Genomic DNA, 13455 nt, shown 5'->3' on the forward strand with positions numbered 1-13455 from the left:
TTCTTTCACGTTGCTGTCAGATGTTAGCAGACCGCGTGAAGTCAGGCGCTCTAACCTTTCCGACCCTTGACTCGTGTGGTCACGGCGCCCTCGTGCCGTGCCCCTTATCCTGCAAAAGTGCATCTGCATAGAATTCCGGGGATGGACAGTGTTGCAGTGTAACCAAACGGAACAGGGCCGGAAGGGCACGCGGGCTGAGTCAGCAGGTTTAAACAGCGGCCTGATTCAGTTCTGAATGACTGAAGTGGGAACAGTTTCAGGGATTTTTGTTTGTGGTTGTTCACACGAATCAACTTCAAAGCGGGGACTGCGTGTCCGTCCAGGCTGTACTGCAATGTTCAACGGTGTTCATTTCCTCCCACATAGTGTGCTGTTCAACCTGTTCCATTATTGTGCAGTGCTTGTTGATGAGGCCCACTTTGGCCCAAATGGATGAGTCTGCGGTAACATGCTGTTCCCTGGTAAAAAAAAAAACCTAAAAATTCCTCTTGTTCCTTCCCCCTTCCTGGAGGAACTTGTCACGTTAGCAGCCGAGCTAACTTAATCTGTACCTTAAGGAGAGCGAGCGAGAGAAAGCAATGGGGCGAATAGGAGGCTTTGGTTAAAAACACAAGGCGGACTCGACCAGGCTAAATCTGACTGTGGGGTCTATTTTTAGCCGTACAGCTGGGGAAAAGCGGGGAAACACCACCGCCTTCCGACCAATCACAGAAGTTGGCGTCTCACCAATGAGAGCTGCGAGATGAAGGAGCAGCGAAACGAGTCTCCACCCCGGAGTCTCGCAGCGGCTACCTCGCGATCCTCTCCCATCAGCGTGCGCACCAAATGTCATTATTGCTGTTGAGACCTGACCTCTGCGTCCAACTGGGTTATGAGACTTAAGCGAGTTTAACGTGAGTGTGTGCGCCCCACGAATATATACAGTATATAAATATATATAATATATATATATATATATATATATATATATATATATATATATATATATATATATATCTCAAATGTTGATTTTAGATGATTTGTTGCTAGTATTAAAACATATCCACAGCTGGATAGAAGATGTGGTCTGACAGGATAACATCCCCCCCCACCCCTCACCCTCTCTACCACATACAATCCCCCCTTCCCTCCATCTCCCTAGAGCCAACATCTGGCTGGATCCCTGTGGCTTTGCACCCGGCCCGTTTTTGGCAGCCGGGCCATATTGAAGTTTTAATCCAAAGCGTTTGCCCTTAACCCTCGAGCCACACAGAGCTAAAGGGCGGAGTGAGGGGCCGGGGTCTCTGTGCGGGCCGTGATGTCAGAAGCGGGCAGTTAAGTCACATGATCAGCGAGTGTGCGTGTGCCCGCATGCATTTTTTTTAAAGCAGATTGAGGAAATCCGGCAAAGAGGCGTGCGTGATGATTCAAATCGGCGGTTTTCCTTTGCAGCCGCCATCCCTCTCGTTGACTCGTCTCGTTTTGTCTCCAGCCTTCTTTCTTTTTCTTTCTCTCTCCTCCCAACCTCTGTCAGTCGAGCAGATTAAAAGGCCGTGTGCACGCGTGAACTAATCCGTGTGTTGGTGATGGGCTTTGGGCCCCAGAGTCTCTTGGCCCCCACTGCACAGCTATCGTGCACCCCTCCCCCCCCTCTGCCCCCCTCCGCCCTCTACTCCAATGAACTCTGCACGTGTGTATGTGCTGCTGCAGCTACTCTTTCATCTCGTCTCGGTCTCCTCGCTTGTTGTCTTCACGTTCCAGCCGTCCTGCGTCTCCGTCCTCTGCACTTTCCCCCCGAGCACGGCGGATGGCGTTTGTGCTCCGGTCTGCCCGGTAATCGACCTGCGTTTCGCTGTATTTACCACTTGCGGCCTCAGGGTTGGTTGAGTGGGGACGGGGTGGGTTTGTGCAACCGGCCGTTTGCATTTTATTGCCCTCAGTTTTTCAGTGTGGTTTCAGCCCCAAATCCACATGCTGTTTTTACATTGAGCCTTTATTTTACTACCGATCGGAAAGTCTCCCCCTCTCTCCCTCCGTCCCTCCCTCCCTCCCTCCTCCGCACACGCTGGATCTTTTTTGGGGGGGGGGGGGATTGAGGTCACCACTGCCTGAATGCACAGAAATATATCAAAGTCCCTCTCCCACCCACATGCGGCAATACCTTTTCACACCCCTCTGCATTTATGTCTCCTCCCCCACCATCTAAGCAGAATACGGGGCATCATCCAGCGTAGTTCCCATGGAGTCCAGATAATAATTGCAAAAGCGGTTGCTGATTGAGGGAGAAAAATGAGCATTCTCTTCATTCCTCCGCTCCGTTTGTTCAACTTAACAAATGGCTGTCAGTTCGGAAAGTCTCAGTAAAACCCTCCCTACTAGATGATTGACGCGCTAGCTCAAGGCTGCAAGCGTTCACATTCTTCAGAGTCGAGCTGCATCTATCGAGATGACGAGCTGGAGGAACTTCTAGTTGAAGCAGCCCCATGAGCAGAACCGACCCGCTGCTGGTTGACTGTGTGGTCGCTTCACGTAACCTGCAGAGTTGACGTAAACACTCGAGTCTGAAACCGAAACGGACGCGTGGATGTGGCGAGTAAACCCGGCTGAACTCCGGGCCCACTGGCTCCCGCTTGAGCCCCGTGGTTGGTTTCTGGGCAGATTACACGGACAGAACACTCCCCCTTTTTCCTCCCCCACTCTGTATCTCACCCTCTCCATCTCGCTCTGACCCTCCCGCATCTATCCCATCTGTCCGTGTTTCATAAAGGAGATGAAGGATGCGTCAGTCTGTCGTGGAAAAAAAAAGAAGAGAGAGAGCGCCTGCAGTTGCTGTAGGGCAAAGTTCGCCTTGTGTGTGCACGTAGAAACGCAACGGACAAAATCCAACTTTGAGCACAACCAGCTCTCCTGTAGCCGTTCGTATTTGCCGATCTTTGCCTCCAGTAAACAAAGTCCCAAAGGTTAGTCCGGTGGTCCAACTAACATCGTCCGGGGGGCTTTCGCGACACGAGTCTAACGTCACGTGCTCGCGCTCTGAAGGGAATCCCAGAACTTCACCATCCCCATGCTGTGCAATTCAACACGTCAAGTCTTTGTGTGCGTCTGTCATTTCCTGAACATGCCATTTATAGCTCGGATAATACGGCGGCAATTGGCCCAAGCACACACAGCGGGCGCCCGTTTGTTCAGCCAGGCTGTTGGCTCTTTGGTGACAGTTCCGCCAGGCAACCTGGCCAGTGGACGTTTCCTCTATGTGAAAGAAAAGAACCTTTCAGTCAGGTGTGTGTGTGTGTGTGTGTGGGTCGGCATGTGACCCTGGCTGCAAAGCTGTCATGTGAGAGGGGGAGAATGATGACACCCCCACCACGCACACACAGACACACAATGGGACATAGGAGGCATAAAAACCAGAGAATCCTAGAAGAGACATCTTCTTGTGTCAACTCAGCGATTCAGCAAACAAAGGTAGCGAGCAAACACAGACAACTGTTGTGTAGCGTTAGAAGCATTGTGTAAGGGCTCCGGGGGCCGAGGTTAATGCACGCTTCAGGATCGTTCACACATATTGTACACATCAGTACACATGAACTGGGAGAGGAAGCCTTACATGCGATTCGCCTTGGCAACCGGTCCGCACCAATTATAGCCACCCGGCATGTCACGCTTGCTATTTTTAACCATGTAATAATGGATTTGGGATGTTTTTTTTGGTGGGGAAATAACGTTCAAAGCATTGAAAGAAAAACATCTGTGTCCGAATTTTCGGTTTGATTTAATTACCCTCCACCACACAGTGAGATCGTTTGCCGTTGATTTGATGCAGTGCTCAGCGGACGCGGCTTAGTCTGCTTTAAATGAGGCTTCGCATTACGAAATACTCCAATCGCTCCAATAATCTTTGACATCGCCGTGAATCCTGATGGCTGGCTGCTTTTAATGAGCTTCGACAATCAAGAGAAGCAGAAGAGGAATGTGTAACTTCCTTTTCAAGTTTTAGGGTTGCTGTTTTTTTTTTTTTCCTGGCTAAGAGGACCCGTGTAATGATGTGTTGATTCCCTTTTGCATGTCCATCTAGGAGATTTACCGCCGAGAGTCATTGGTGATGTGTAATTCGTGTAACTGGTTGAAGGGTCAAATGTCCTCCCCCCCCCCCATATAGAAGTAGGTCAAATTGTGTGTGTGTGTGTGTTAAATGGGTTTGCGAGAGTGTATTGACTGATATCTGGCCTGGAAATCTGATCCTCCCGCTTTTTAAGAGCCCATCCAGTAATTATGTCAGACATCTTGGACGGCCTGAGAAGTTATCCATTATTTATGTATTCACAAGTTTGGAATCTAGGGCAGCTATATTTCATTTTCTCCCCATCGCACGCGCTTCGACTACTACCGTTTGCTTCGGCAGGACGTTGCATGAAACCGAAGCAGCGACTGTCAGTGCTGTGCTCAGCTGCTGTTGCTTTTTGAAAAGAGGAAACGCACAAGTCCTGTCCGTGCCGCTCTTCAGGCCCAGGTGCTCTTTTGTTGCTGTTTATTTTTATCCCAGACAATGAACACTCGCATGAATATGCATTTTCCGTCTGCCTCTGCTCGGCCACGAGGAAACGCCTGGCATCACATCTGCACCAACTGTGTAGCAGGAACGTACGATGAGTGAGGCGTTGACTTTGCGGCGGCCGTTGTAATTAAGTGAACTGGGTATCTTTTTGAAACATCACTGCAAAAACAAAACAAAAATGTGGATGTCGTGTGCTGCATCAATGACTGGATGAAAAGGGGAATCACTGAAAGATTAGATCGCGGTTGATGACGATGACGCACAATGGTTAAAAAAAACAACTAAACCATCCAATCACGTAACCACAGGGCCTTTGGCCGTGGACTCGCTCCTAGCGGATTGAAACCATGCAGCTCGGTTCGAGAGAGCGAGAAAAGTTTGCGCATTTCAGTTGAGCTTCCCTGCTGTCACGACACGAGGAAGAGGCCGTCTCTGAACAACACTCTCACGCTCGTCTCTCCCATCAGCCCTCCAGAGTCACTGCGATATTTTTCAACAGGGTGCCGCGGCGGGCCGCTCTCGCCACCATGACGGAATCAGTCTGCCGCGGTCATTACACGCGTTTCATGTCGCACTCACAAAAACCCACAAGGCTTTTTTGTCCGACACTAGCTTTTGATTACACCGCTATCGTATATCACAGCGCGTGTGTGCGTGCGTGTGTAAGAGTGAGAGAGATACAAGGACGAGGGAAGGTTGAGTGCAGCGCCGACGAGGGATGTATGTATGATGTGCGTGGGTTGTGTAAGCGCTGTGGTGGGCAGCGCTTCCATCCACCCACCGGAAGGGCTTCAAAGAGCTCCTTTTTAAAAAGGCCCCCGCTCTGGAGGCACCATGACGCGTCTCAAGAACAAGCGGAGCGGCGAGGAAGAACCTCGCAGGAGCCATGGCGTATTTTAATGGAAGCGCTACTCAGCGTCGCTTGTGAGGCGGAGCTTTGCATTTGCTCGTGGGGACGGACGTTTGATTTAGGACGGGGTTCATGGGGAGGAGGGAGGAGGGAGGACGGGGAGGAAAGGTGTGGTGCTGTGACCCGGGGGGCCGGCTGGCTGCTCACTCGCATGTCGAGGCCAAAAGGCAGAGCTGCCCGCCTGCGTACCCATCTGGGGCCCCCACACACACACACACACACACCGGTAGAGTGGAAGCGCCCCTTTGTCTCAGGAGGAAAGGGGGGGGGGGTCTGTGGTGAGCCTGCAGGTGGTGCCCCGAGGATTCTTTAATTGTAATTTTTTGATGGGTGTGGAGCCGGATAAGAAATCTTTTTTGCCTTAATCCATTTTTGCAGGTAAATTGAATACATGCATTCAATTAACTGTAATATAATGTGCAATGTACCAGTTGAATTACATTTTGTCTGTATTCCAATTTAAAAAATATATACAAATCGAAACCATTTAATTGCGACCTCTCAGCAATTAAAATACAGGGATAAAATAAATAAAGTGACAACATCAAAACTCTTATTATGCACACATTAGCGTTTCCAGGTAACTCTCGGGAACTCGGGTTTGTGGCTTTCTTTGAATAGCCGGTCACATTATCAGCCCACAGAAGCTCACTTCCTCCCCCCCAGATAGAGAGCGTGGGTTTTCAAAGGCAGCTGTTTGCTGAGTTATACCCACAATGCAGCGAGGAAAAAGGACCCAATGGTTGCATCGGGCTTATTATTTGCTTGTAATCCCAGGAATCACCCACAGCTAAATACCACGGAAAGAAACCAGGCTTTTCCGTCCGTGTTGTCTTATTGTCGGCGAGGGATTGGATGTCCCTGCTGTGCGTGACGGTTTAGAGCGCAGGTCCCGGCAGCGACGGGCCACGTGTTATGTAATCCGCCACAGACGAAGCGCTTCCCATTCAGCCAACCTACAGTTCTCTGTGCCATTCATTAGACACTGGGAATACAAAGGTCAGAGCGACGACCCCCCCTTCCCCCCCTTCCCTCTCCTGCATTCGGGAGATTTTAAATATAGGTTCTTTTGATGTGCTTCTTTGTCCCTTTTGTGGATCTTTCTGCCCTTTTGTTCATCGAGGTCATGGCCGTGGATGTTGAGTTTGTCCATTGGTCTTAAATGAAATTCCTCCCCAACGGAGCTAAACGGAGCGAACCGCAAAGCATCAAGCTAGCGTTTAGCTCCTATAGCCACGGAGCGCTTCTCTCCGGGGGAGCAACTTAACCCGGGATGAAAGCAACGCCGCATGAACACTAATCTGCTGACGCGGCCTGTCGGCCTGTGATGTCACGACCTTCAACCAAACTGCGCTCCACCTCCAGTGGCGGCCGAGGACGCGGAGCTAGGGGGGCCGCACGGCAAAGCCACGGCTGTCTTTGTGTTACTAGCGTCTTCTATAAGGACCCGGGGGAAGCGGTAAGCCCCGTGGCCCGACGCGGGGGGGCCGCCCAGCTGCAGGAGGGCCGAGGCACGCAGGTATTAATGGTCACAAGCCGCCACTCATATCGTAAGCCGCAAGTGGCTTAAGCTCTCTGGGCCGTGGGTCTACACGATAAACAAGCCTTTCGGGGGGGGGATTAGAGACCCGCCTCTGGGGCATCGCCACTAGCTAGTAGCGCTTGAACTTTAACCCTTCAGGGAGACGGTAAGCGATAGTGCTGGTGGTGCAGATAAACCAGTCTCCTCCATTATCTTGAGTTGCCTGTTTTTAGTCGCAGGAGAACATCATGTTTTTTTTTTTTTTTCCTCTCCCCAGAATGAGTTCTGATATCCCGATTACCACGCAGCCTCGCGTGGAGCGCTGACTTCTCCTTCTGTCACAGTCACACACAGTAACACACTGTTCCTCCCGGCACCACCTTTTTTTTTTCTCTTCTTTGCCGGCGGGATCAGATCAGAGCACATCGTGCACGCAGAGATTAGGACAAATGTCCCGCCAGACGTTTTGTCATGTTCTGTGTACCAATGAAAGGCGCGCTGAGGGGGCACGCGTGCCGCCCGCCCAGCGGCACATGCGGAAGGTTGCCGGTGTGGCTGCTGCATGTTTCAACACTGACTCGGCACAAAGCGGCAGGTCTCCACGCTCCATAATGGGAGGTTTTCGGTCATCGGACCGGCGTGAGATATGCGCTGCCCGTGCGGTCGGCGTGCCCCTCGCCTCCTCTCCCCGCATTCATCATGTCAGTCTGGGTCAGGCAGAGGAGGGGGAGGGGGGGGGTTGTTGGTTATCTGAGGTTGTCTGCCGAGATGGCCGTTTTGCCGTCGACAGGGTGAGGGGCCTCCTGGCGCCTGGCGTGTGTTAACGCGACGCCAGCAGACACACGCGGCAGTACAAGTCCAGCGTGTCCCGCTCTCCCTTCACATCCGTCGTTCTTTATCAGGCGCCCTCCACCTCCACCCTGCCCCCCCCCCCCACCCTCCCTCTGGGTTTGTGACTCAGGAGAACGTTAGCGCGTACAACATGTTCTCACAGTGAGACGCGTCCTCTGAACGTTCACAGTATGGCTTTTGTTTTTTTTACATGTAATGTCAAATACACTGTGTCAGCTCTGCAGCTGCTGAATAAATAATGTATCAGCAATGCTGAAAACGTTCCCCCGTACATGGCCCACTTCATTTGTGAATGGTTTCTGCAGCGAGCGTGGCAAGTTGGAGAAGAGATGCCTGGTATTTAATGATCGTGTAATCTGAATTACATTGTTAAACAAAATGGTCAAAATTGGAGTTGTCCTGTCTGTAGCACCACCAAGACATCTCCCGAGAGGAGCTGCCTATACCATCACAATAGAAAGCGATTAATTGCTAGTTGATTTCTGTAGACGGGCGCAAGTGCATAAAAGTGTGTGTGTGTGTGTGTGTGTTCAGGCTCAGGCGAGACCAACGCACGTAGACATTTCACAGATAAAGAGCAAAGGTGGGCTCTCTCCTGTAATCACAACTGAATACAAAGACTGATGACCAGAGCCGGACGGATGATCATTACAAACCCCCCCGGCTCAAAAAACAACAACTTATCAGTGCCGTCCAAGCTGAACGCGTGCAGATGTACTTCAGTGCTCGCGTGTCTCCACTGGTCTGAACGCAGCCCGCCGCGGTCGCTTCTGTGAATTCCTTGCCGTGGTCCCCTGGGTCGTCATCTCCCCCAGAGATTCGTACCTGAGGTCCTGGGTGGCTCCGTCGGCTCTTAATGTGTGTCTCCACTTCTCCCTCCTGGCTAGCTGAGAGGGCTGCTGCTGGTAATGCAGCGCTGATTGGGTTATAACCACAATTATCACCCTATACCTCTTAAGTGGGAGCCATTAGCAGGATATATAGTACCACTGGCATGTCTGCAGTCCTGGACTAAGGGACTGTCAGGATGATGGAGGGCAGAGCCGAGCGGGGTCCGGGAAATGCCATTACACCCCCCCACAAAAACCCTCCCTCACACACACACACACACTCGCTCAGCCAAAACTTGTTTGTAATGCAGACGAGAGGAGTAACTAAAGCTGGGCGCAAAATAGCTAGAGTGCGGTCCCGAGGAGCACACGAGACGTGAAACATAGCAACCTGCGGTGTCGTGTGAACCATCAGCTGAGAACTTACAAAACACGAGCCTGGAGTCTGCAGCTGGCTGACTGTCACAAAGTAACAGTGTTTCTGAAATGAGTCCCCCTCAGATGCTCAGGACCCTGTAGGGGGTCGGGCTTTAAACCTCGCTTAGGGTGAACTCTCCCCTTTTTAAGAATCTTCTATTTAAGTTGTAGCTTCTAGTGAGACATTTTACGACCTTCATACGCCAACAGTTTGCATTTCACTGTACAGCCCGTGGTCATGTGGCTAATCATTCCATTTTCTCTTTTCTTTCTTTCCTTCCTGTGCAGACGAGCTCACCTGCGGCTCTGTCTGGAGAGGTTGAAGGCCCTCATACCCCTGGGACCCGACTGCAACCGCCACACCACCCTGGGCCTGCTCAACAAAGCCAAAGCACATATAAAGGTGAAGGATAACAGGATGAATGTGAACCACGTGCCCAAGGAGGAATTAAGCAATCGCAGTAGCGAAACCAATCGGTGACATCTGAAATTGACAAGACATAAAAATGTGATGGAGACGCAGAGAGTAGAACCAGACCTCAATTCATTGCTCCAGTGACGAGTGGACCTAATGGCATAAAACAAATGAATCCCTACTTTGATTATATTTGTTCTGACAAAACTATCGTCCGCCGCGATCATTCTTAATACGTACGTGAATGTGCGGCTGCTGGGACTCGCTCTTGTGTGCATATCATGCATTTCTGACACAACTGACTTTGGGCGAAATGTCACCTGTGTTCAGCTGGTCGCTGGCGGAAACCCCGCCTCCCCGGAGCATGTGATGTGTTACAACGTCCTGCTTCATGCTGCCCCTTCCACTCAAGCCGTCACCACTTAGCCCTCCTGCTGCTGTCAGCTCTGGTCTCGCCGTCTCTTGTTGACGGCGCATTGTTTTGGTGCGTCGGGATGGGAGGGTGGGGGGGTGTCACGGCGTCGTGGCGGCGCGAGGCCTAATCGGAGGCGACGCGGTGCAGACGAGGCAGGTGAGGGACATCATTTCACGGGGTATCGGAGGAGGCGGGAATCGTGTCGCGAGCCCGTCTTGCTCTCAACCATCCTGCACCCACCTGTCTCACTTCTCCTTGTCTACGCCCTTTTTCAAATAATATCCGGCGACCTCCTCTGCCTCCTACACACTGTTCCCGTCTCGCAGTGCCCCCCCCCCCGCCAGAGGTCGTGTGGCTCATCGCTTCCTTTTCTCCCGAGCAGAAACTTGAAGAGGCGGACAGGAAGAGCCAGTACCAGCTGGATTCTCTGGAGCGGGAGCAGAGGCACCTCCACCGCCAGCTGGAGCTGCTGAGGGGAGGCAGCGGTGCTGTAGCCCAAGGCAGCCCGGGGGAGGGCGAGAGGATACGCATGGACAGCGTGGGCTCCACCCTCTGCTCCGACCGCTCCGACTCTGACCAAGGTGAGCTCAGAAAAATATATTTATATACTGTATATATATATTGACTAGCATCAACCCCTTCCCCTGCACTAAGGGCAATTTGACCCGTTTTACTATAATTTGACTGTAAATAAAGTGTTTTACTATAAATAACGCATTGTGACATAGTGGAATTTGTAGAGAATGTTGCATCCTTAAGTCAACCTCATTGTCCTGGCATTCATGTATTCCTCTCCGCCCCCCCTCTCCCCTGTCCCTCCCTCCGTCTGTCCGTCCCCCCCTGCAGAGGAGATCGAGGTGGACGTGGAAAGCACGGAGTTCTCCCATGGAGAGCTGGACAGTGTGAGCACGGCCAGCACCAGCGACCTGGACGACCACAGCAGCCTGCAGAGCATGGGCAGCGACGAGGGCTACTCCTCCTGCAGTGTCAAACTCGCCTTCTCCTCCTAAAGCCCCGCCGCCGCCGACCTCCCCGCCGCCAAACCCTTCCCGTCCTCCCATCCGTTGCTCCATCCAGCCAATGCCTACGCCCACACGCCCAGTCGCCTCTGGCGATAGCGGCCACGCCCTCCTCCCCCCCCCCCCCCCCCCCCCCCCCCAGCTAACAGCATTCCTGTCGTTCCTGCCCCCCCCAGCCCCTCTCTCCCTCCTCCAGCTCCAACCGTTTAGTTCCCGTCCCCTCTCCTCCTGCTCAGTTAGAGGAGCTCCGCGGCGCTGCACGCCGAGCCGCTCTGACCGACAGCAGGGACCCAAACACAGCGACGGGAAACTGCCGGTTGATTTGTTCAAAGGGAGATTAGAGACTTGACAAAAAAAAAAAACGTATCCCCTTGATTTTAAAACCCTCACAATAATCATTTTACTTATTTTATTTTCTCAACCTGTCAAATGACATCTTTGAAGAAGGCACAACCCCTGATTTGATTCAAAATGCACTTAAATTCACATGATATTGAAATAATGTTCTCTTGGGTTCTGTGGTGTGTGTGTGTGTGTGTGTGTGTGAGTCCTGTGAAACACGTTTTGTCCCGTGTAACCCTTTTCAACTTCCCGGTGTTGGGTCTGGATAAACGGGAGCACATCTAATCTGGACTATAATCAACAGTGTGGGTGAACTTTGCTACATCAACACAGCTCGGCCCTAAAAGACCCCCCCCCCCCCCGGGCGCTGCGTTCTGTCCTCGTCTTATTGTGTTTTCATTGCCTCTGCTGGACAAAGCGGACGCCTTGAAGCTCATAACGGTGCTATTGTGAAACAGACCCACTCAGACGCACCGCCACTAAGCTTTTAAAGCGAAACAAAGTGTGTCTGCGCCGATTGTTTCCCGACCGAGCATGGAGGAAAAAACACACCGCACACACACACACACACACAAAAAAATGGAGAAAAAACAACAACAACAACATTCCTGTCGAATGTGGGGGCTCAGTTCATTTCCACGGTATAAATTGTGACTTGTGTGTGTTTTTTGTTTTGGTTTCTCTCCCACTCGACAAGCAGCTATACGACAAGCTATCCTGCACTTGCCTACTTTAGAGCTGTCCATAGAAACGGCACAAAACAAACAACAGCAACAATGAAAAAGTCCAACGACAACAAACTGTCTCTCCTCTTTCCAGCAGTAAGAAGCAATAAGTCCCTTTGGTCTCGTCAGTTTGAAAATCCTCTTTCTTTTTTCTTTTTTTTCCCTCTCTCCTTCCCCTAAAGACTGTGTCACCGTCCAAAAAGCAGATTTATTTTTTGTTTGTTTTGTACATAGACATAGCTTAATGAATTAAACCTTAAAAAGGAGTTTAAAAAAAAAAGAAAAAGAAGTTAGAGCTCATGGATAGAACTATTGCCTCTGTTGCTGTTTGACCTGTGTTTATCGTGTATTTTAAATTCCATTTTTGGAAAGACTTTATCCTCTTTAGACTGGCTGCGGATGGGTATTAAACACTATTGGACTCGCTCAAGTTGCAGGTGGAAACTTTTATAAGTTACTCATCCTGTCGCTACCCTGAGAAGAAATAGAAAAGTTACTCTTTAATGTGATTTAAAAAAAAAAAAACAATAGAGCAACTCCCCGTTGTGGATAATCGACCCAGTATGACTTCTGATGAGTTTGTGTGGCACTCTTATATATTTATTTGACTTACTTTCTCTCCTGTTTATAATATTCATGACCGGGGGGGGGTCTTTGTATTCGGCATTCCACTGGTGGTCAGGTGATCTGAAGAGAAAAGTAAGAAAACGGGTTGTACGATGTCGACCCCCAACTCCACTGGCATTAAGAATTGCACTTCAGCCACAGCTCTCTGTATTTGTTTTCATTTTATTTTCACCTTCCTTTCTCTCATGGATCACGCGTGAATCCTTTTGTATGTGAAAGAAAAAAAATATATAACACCCTTTTTAAATATTTATTTCTCAAAGAAGACAAGCTGTGGGGATAAAAAAAAAAGTTAACTTATTTTGGTTCTGTCTTACTTTACTCCTCTGTTTGATGCTTATATATTCCTCATTCCTTATTTTAAAAATTGTATATTTGATGGCTTTTTGTCGATTGTGTTTTTGGGGGGCGGGTGGGAGGGGACATGAAATGTAGCCATTTTGTTTTCTTGTTTTTCGGATATTTTATTCAGTGGACACTTGAAATGTAATTGGCCCCTAAGCTGCTCCTAGTGCTGAGCCCCGCCTGTCTAGAGTCGCCTTGTCCAGAGCTGCCCCCCCCCCACTCCCCCTAACAACACTCTATACTATGCCTGTACCATAAACGCTGACCCAAAACAACCACACAGACAACATGGCTTCCATACCCAGCCTTCTGGTACGCCAGGTTGCGTTTGGGTCAGTAGTGAAAAGGCTGGGGGGTTGTGTGTGTGGGGGGGGGGGGGTCACCTCTGTACAAGGCTTAATGATAGCCAAGACTTTACTGGCAAATACTGCGCCAGCTACTACACAATTAAAGGGGTCTAAAACTCCACTTTCCTCTCTCAGGAGGATTGTAGTCTCTATTA

General features: G+C 50.5%; 1 protein-coding gene across 3 annotated transcripts in view; it reads left to right on the forward strand.

Annotated features, from left to right (window-relative positions):
- The window catches only part of mxi1 (max interactor 1, dimerization protein), a 29165-nt gene extending 16181 nt beyond the window's left edge, over nt 1–12984 (forward strand). For all 3 annotated transcript variants that reach the window (XM_078080479.1, XM_078080477.1, XM_078080478.1), the window contains exons 4-6: nt 9354–9468; nt 10278–10476; nt 10742–12984. In XM_078080479.1, coding sequence (XP_077936605.1) covers nt 9354–9468; nt 10278–10476; nt 10742–10905 — 478 coding nt within the window. In that variant the 3' untranslated portion in view covers nt 10906–12984. The remainder of the gene's footprint in view (nt 1–9353; nt 9469–10277; nt 10477–10741) is intronic.
- Nucleotides 12985–13455: the final 471 nt, after the last annotated feature.

This window comes from Gasterosteus aculeatus, chromosome 9 (genome assembly GCF_964276395.1).
Source record: "Gasterosteus aculeatus chromosome 9, fGasAcu3.hap1.1, whole genome shotgun sequence".
In the NCBI taxonomy this organism is placed as follows: Eukaryota; Metazoa; Chordata; class Actinopteri; order Perciformes; family Gasterosteidae; genus Gasterosteus; species Gasterosteus aculeatus.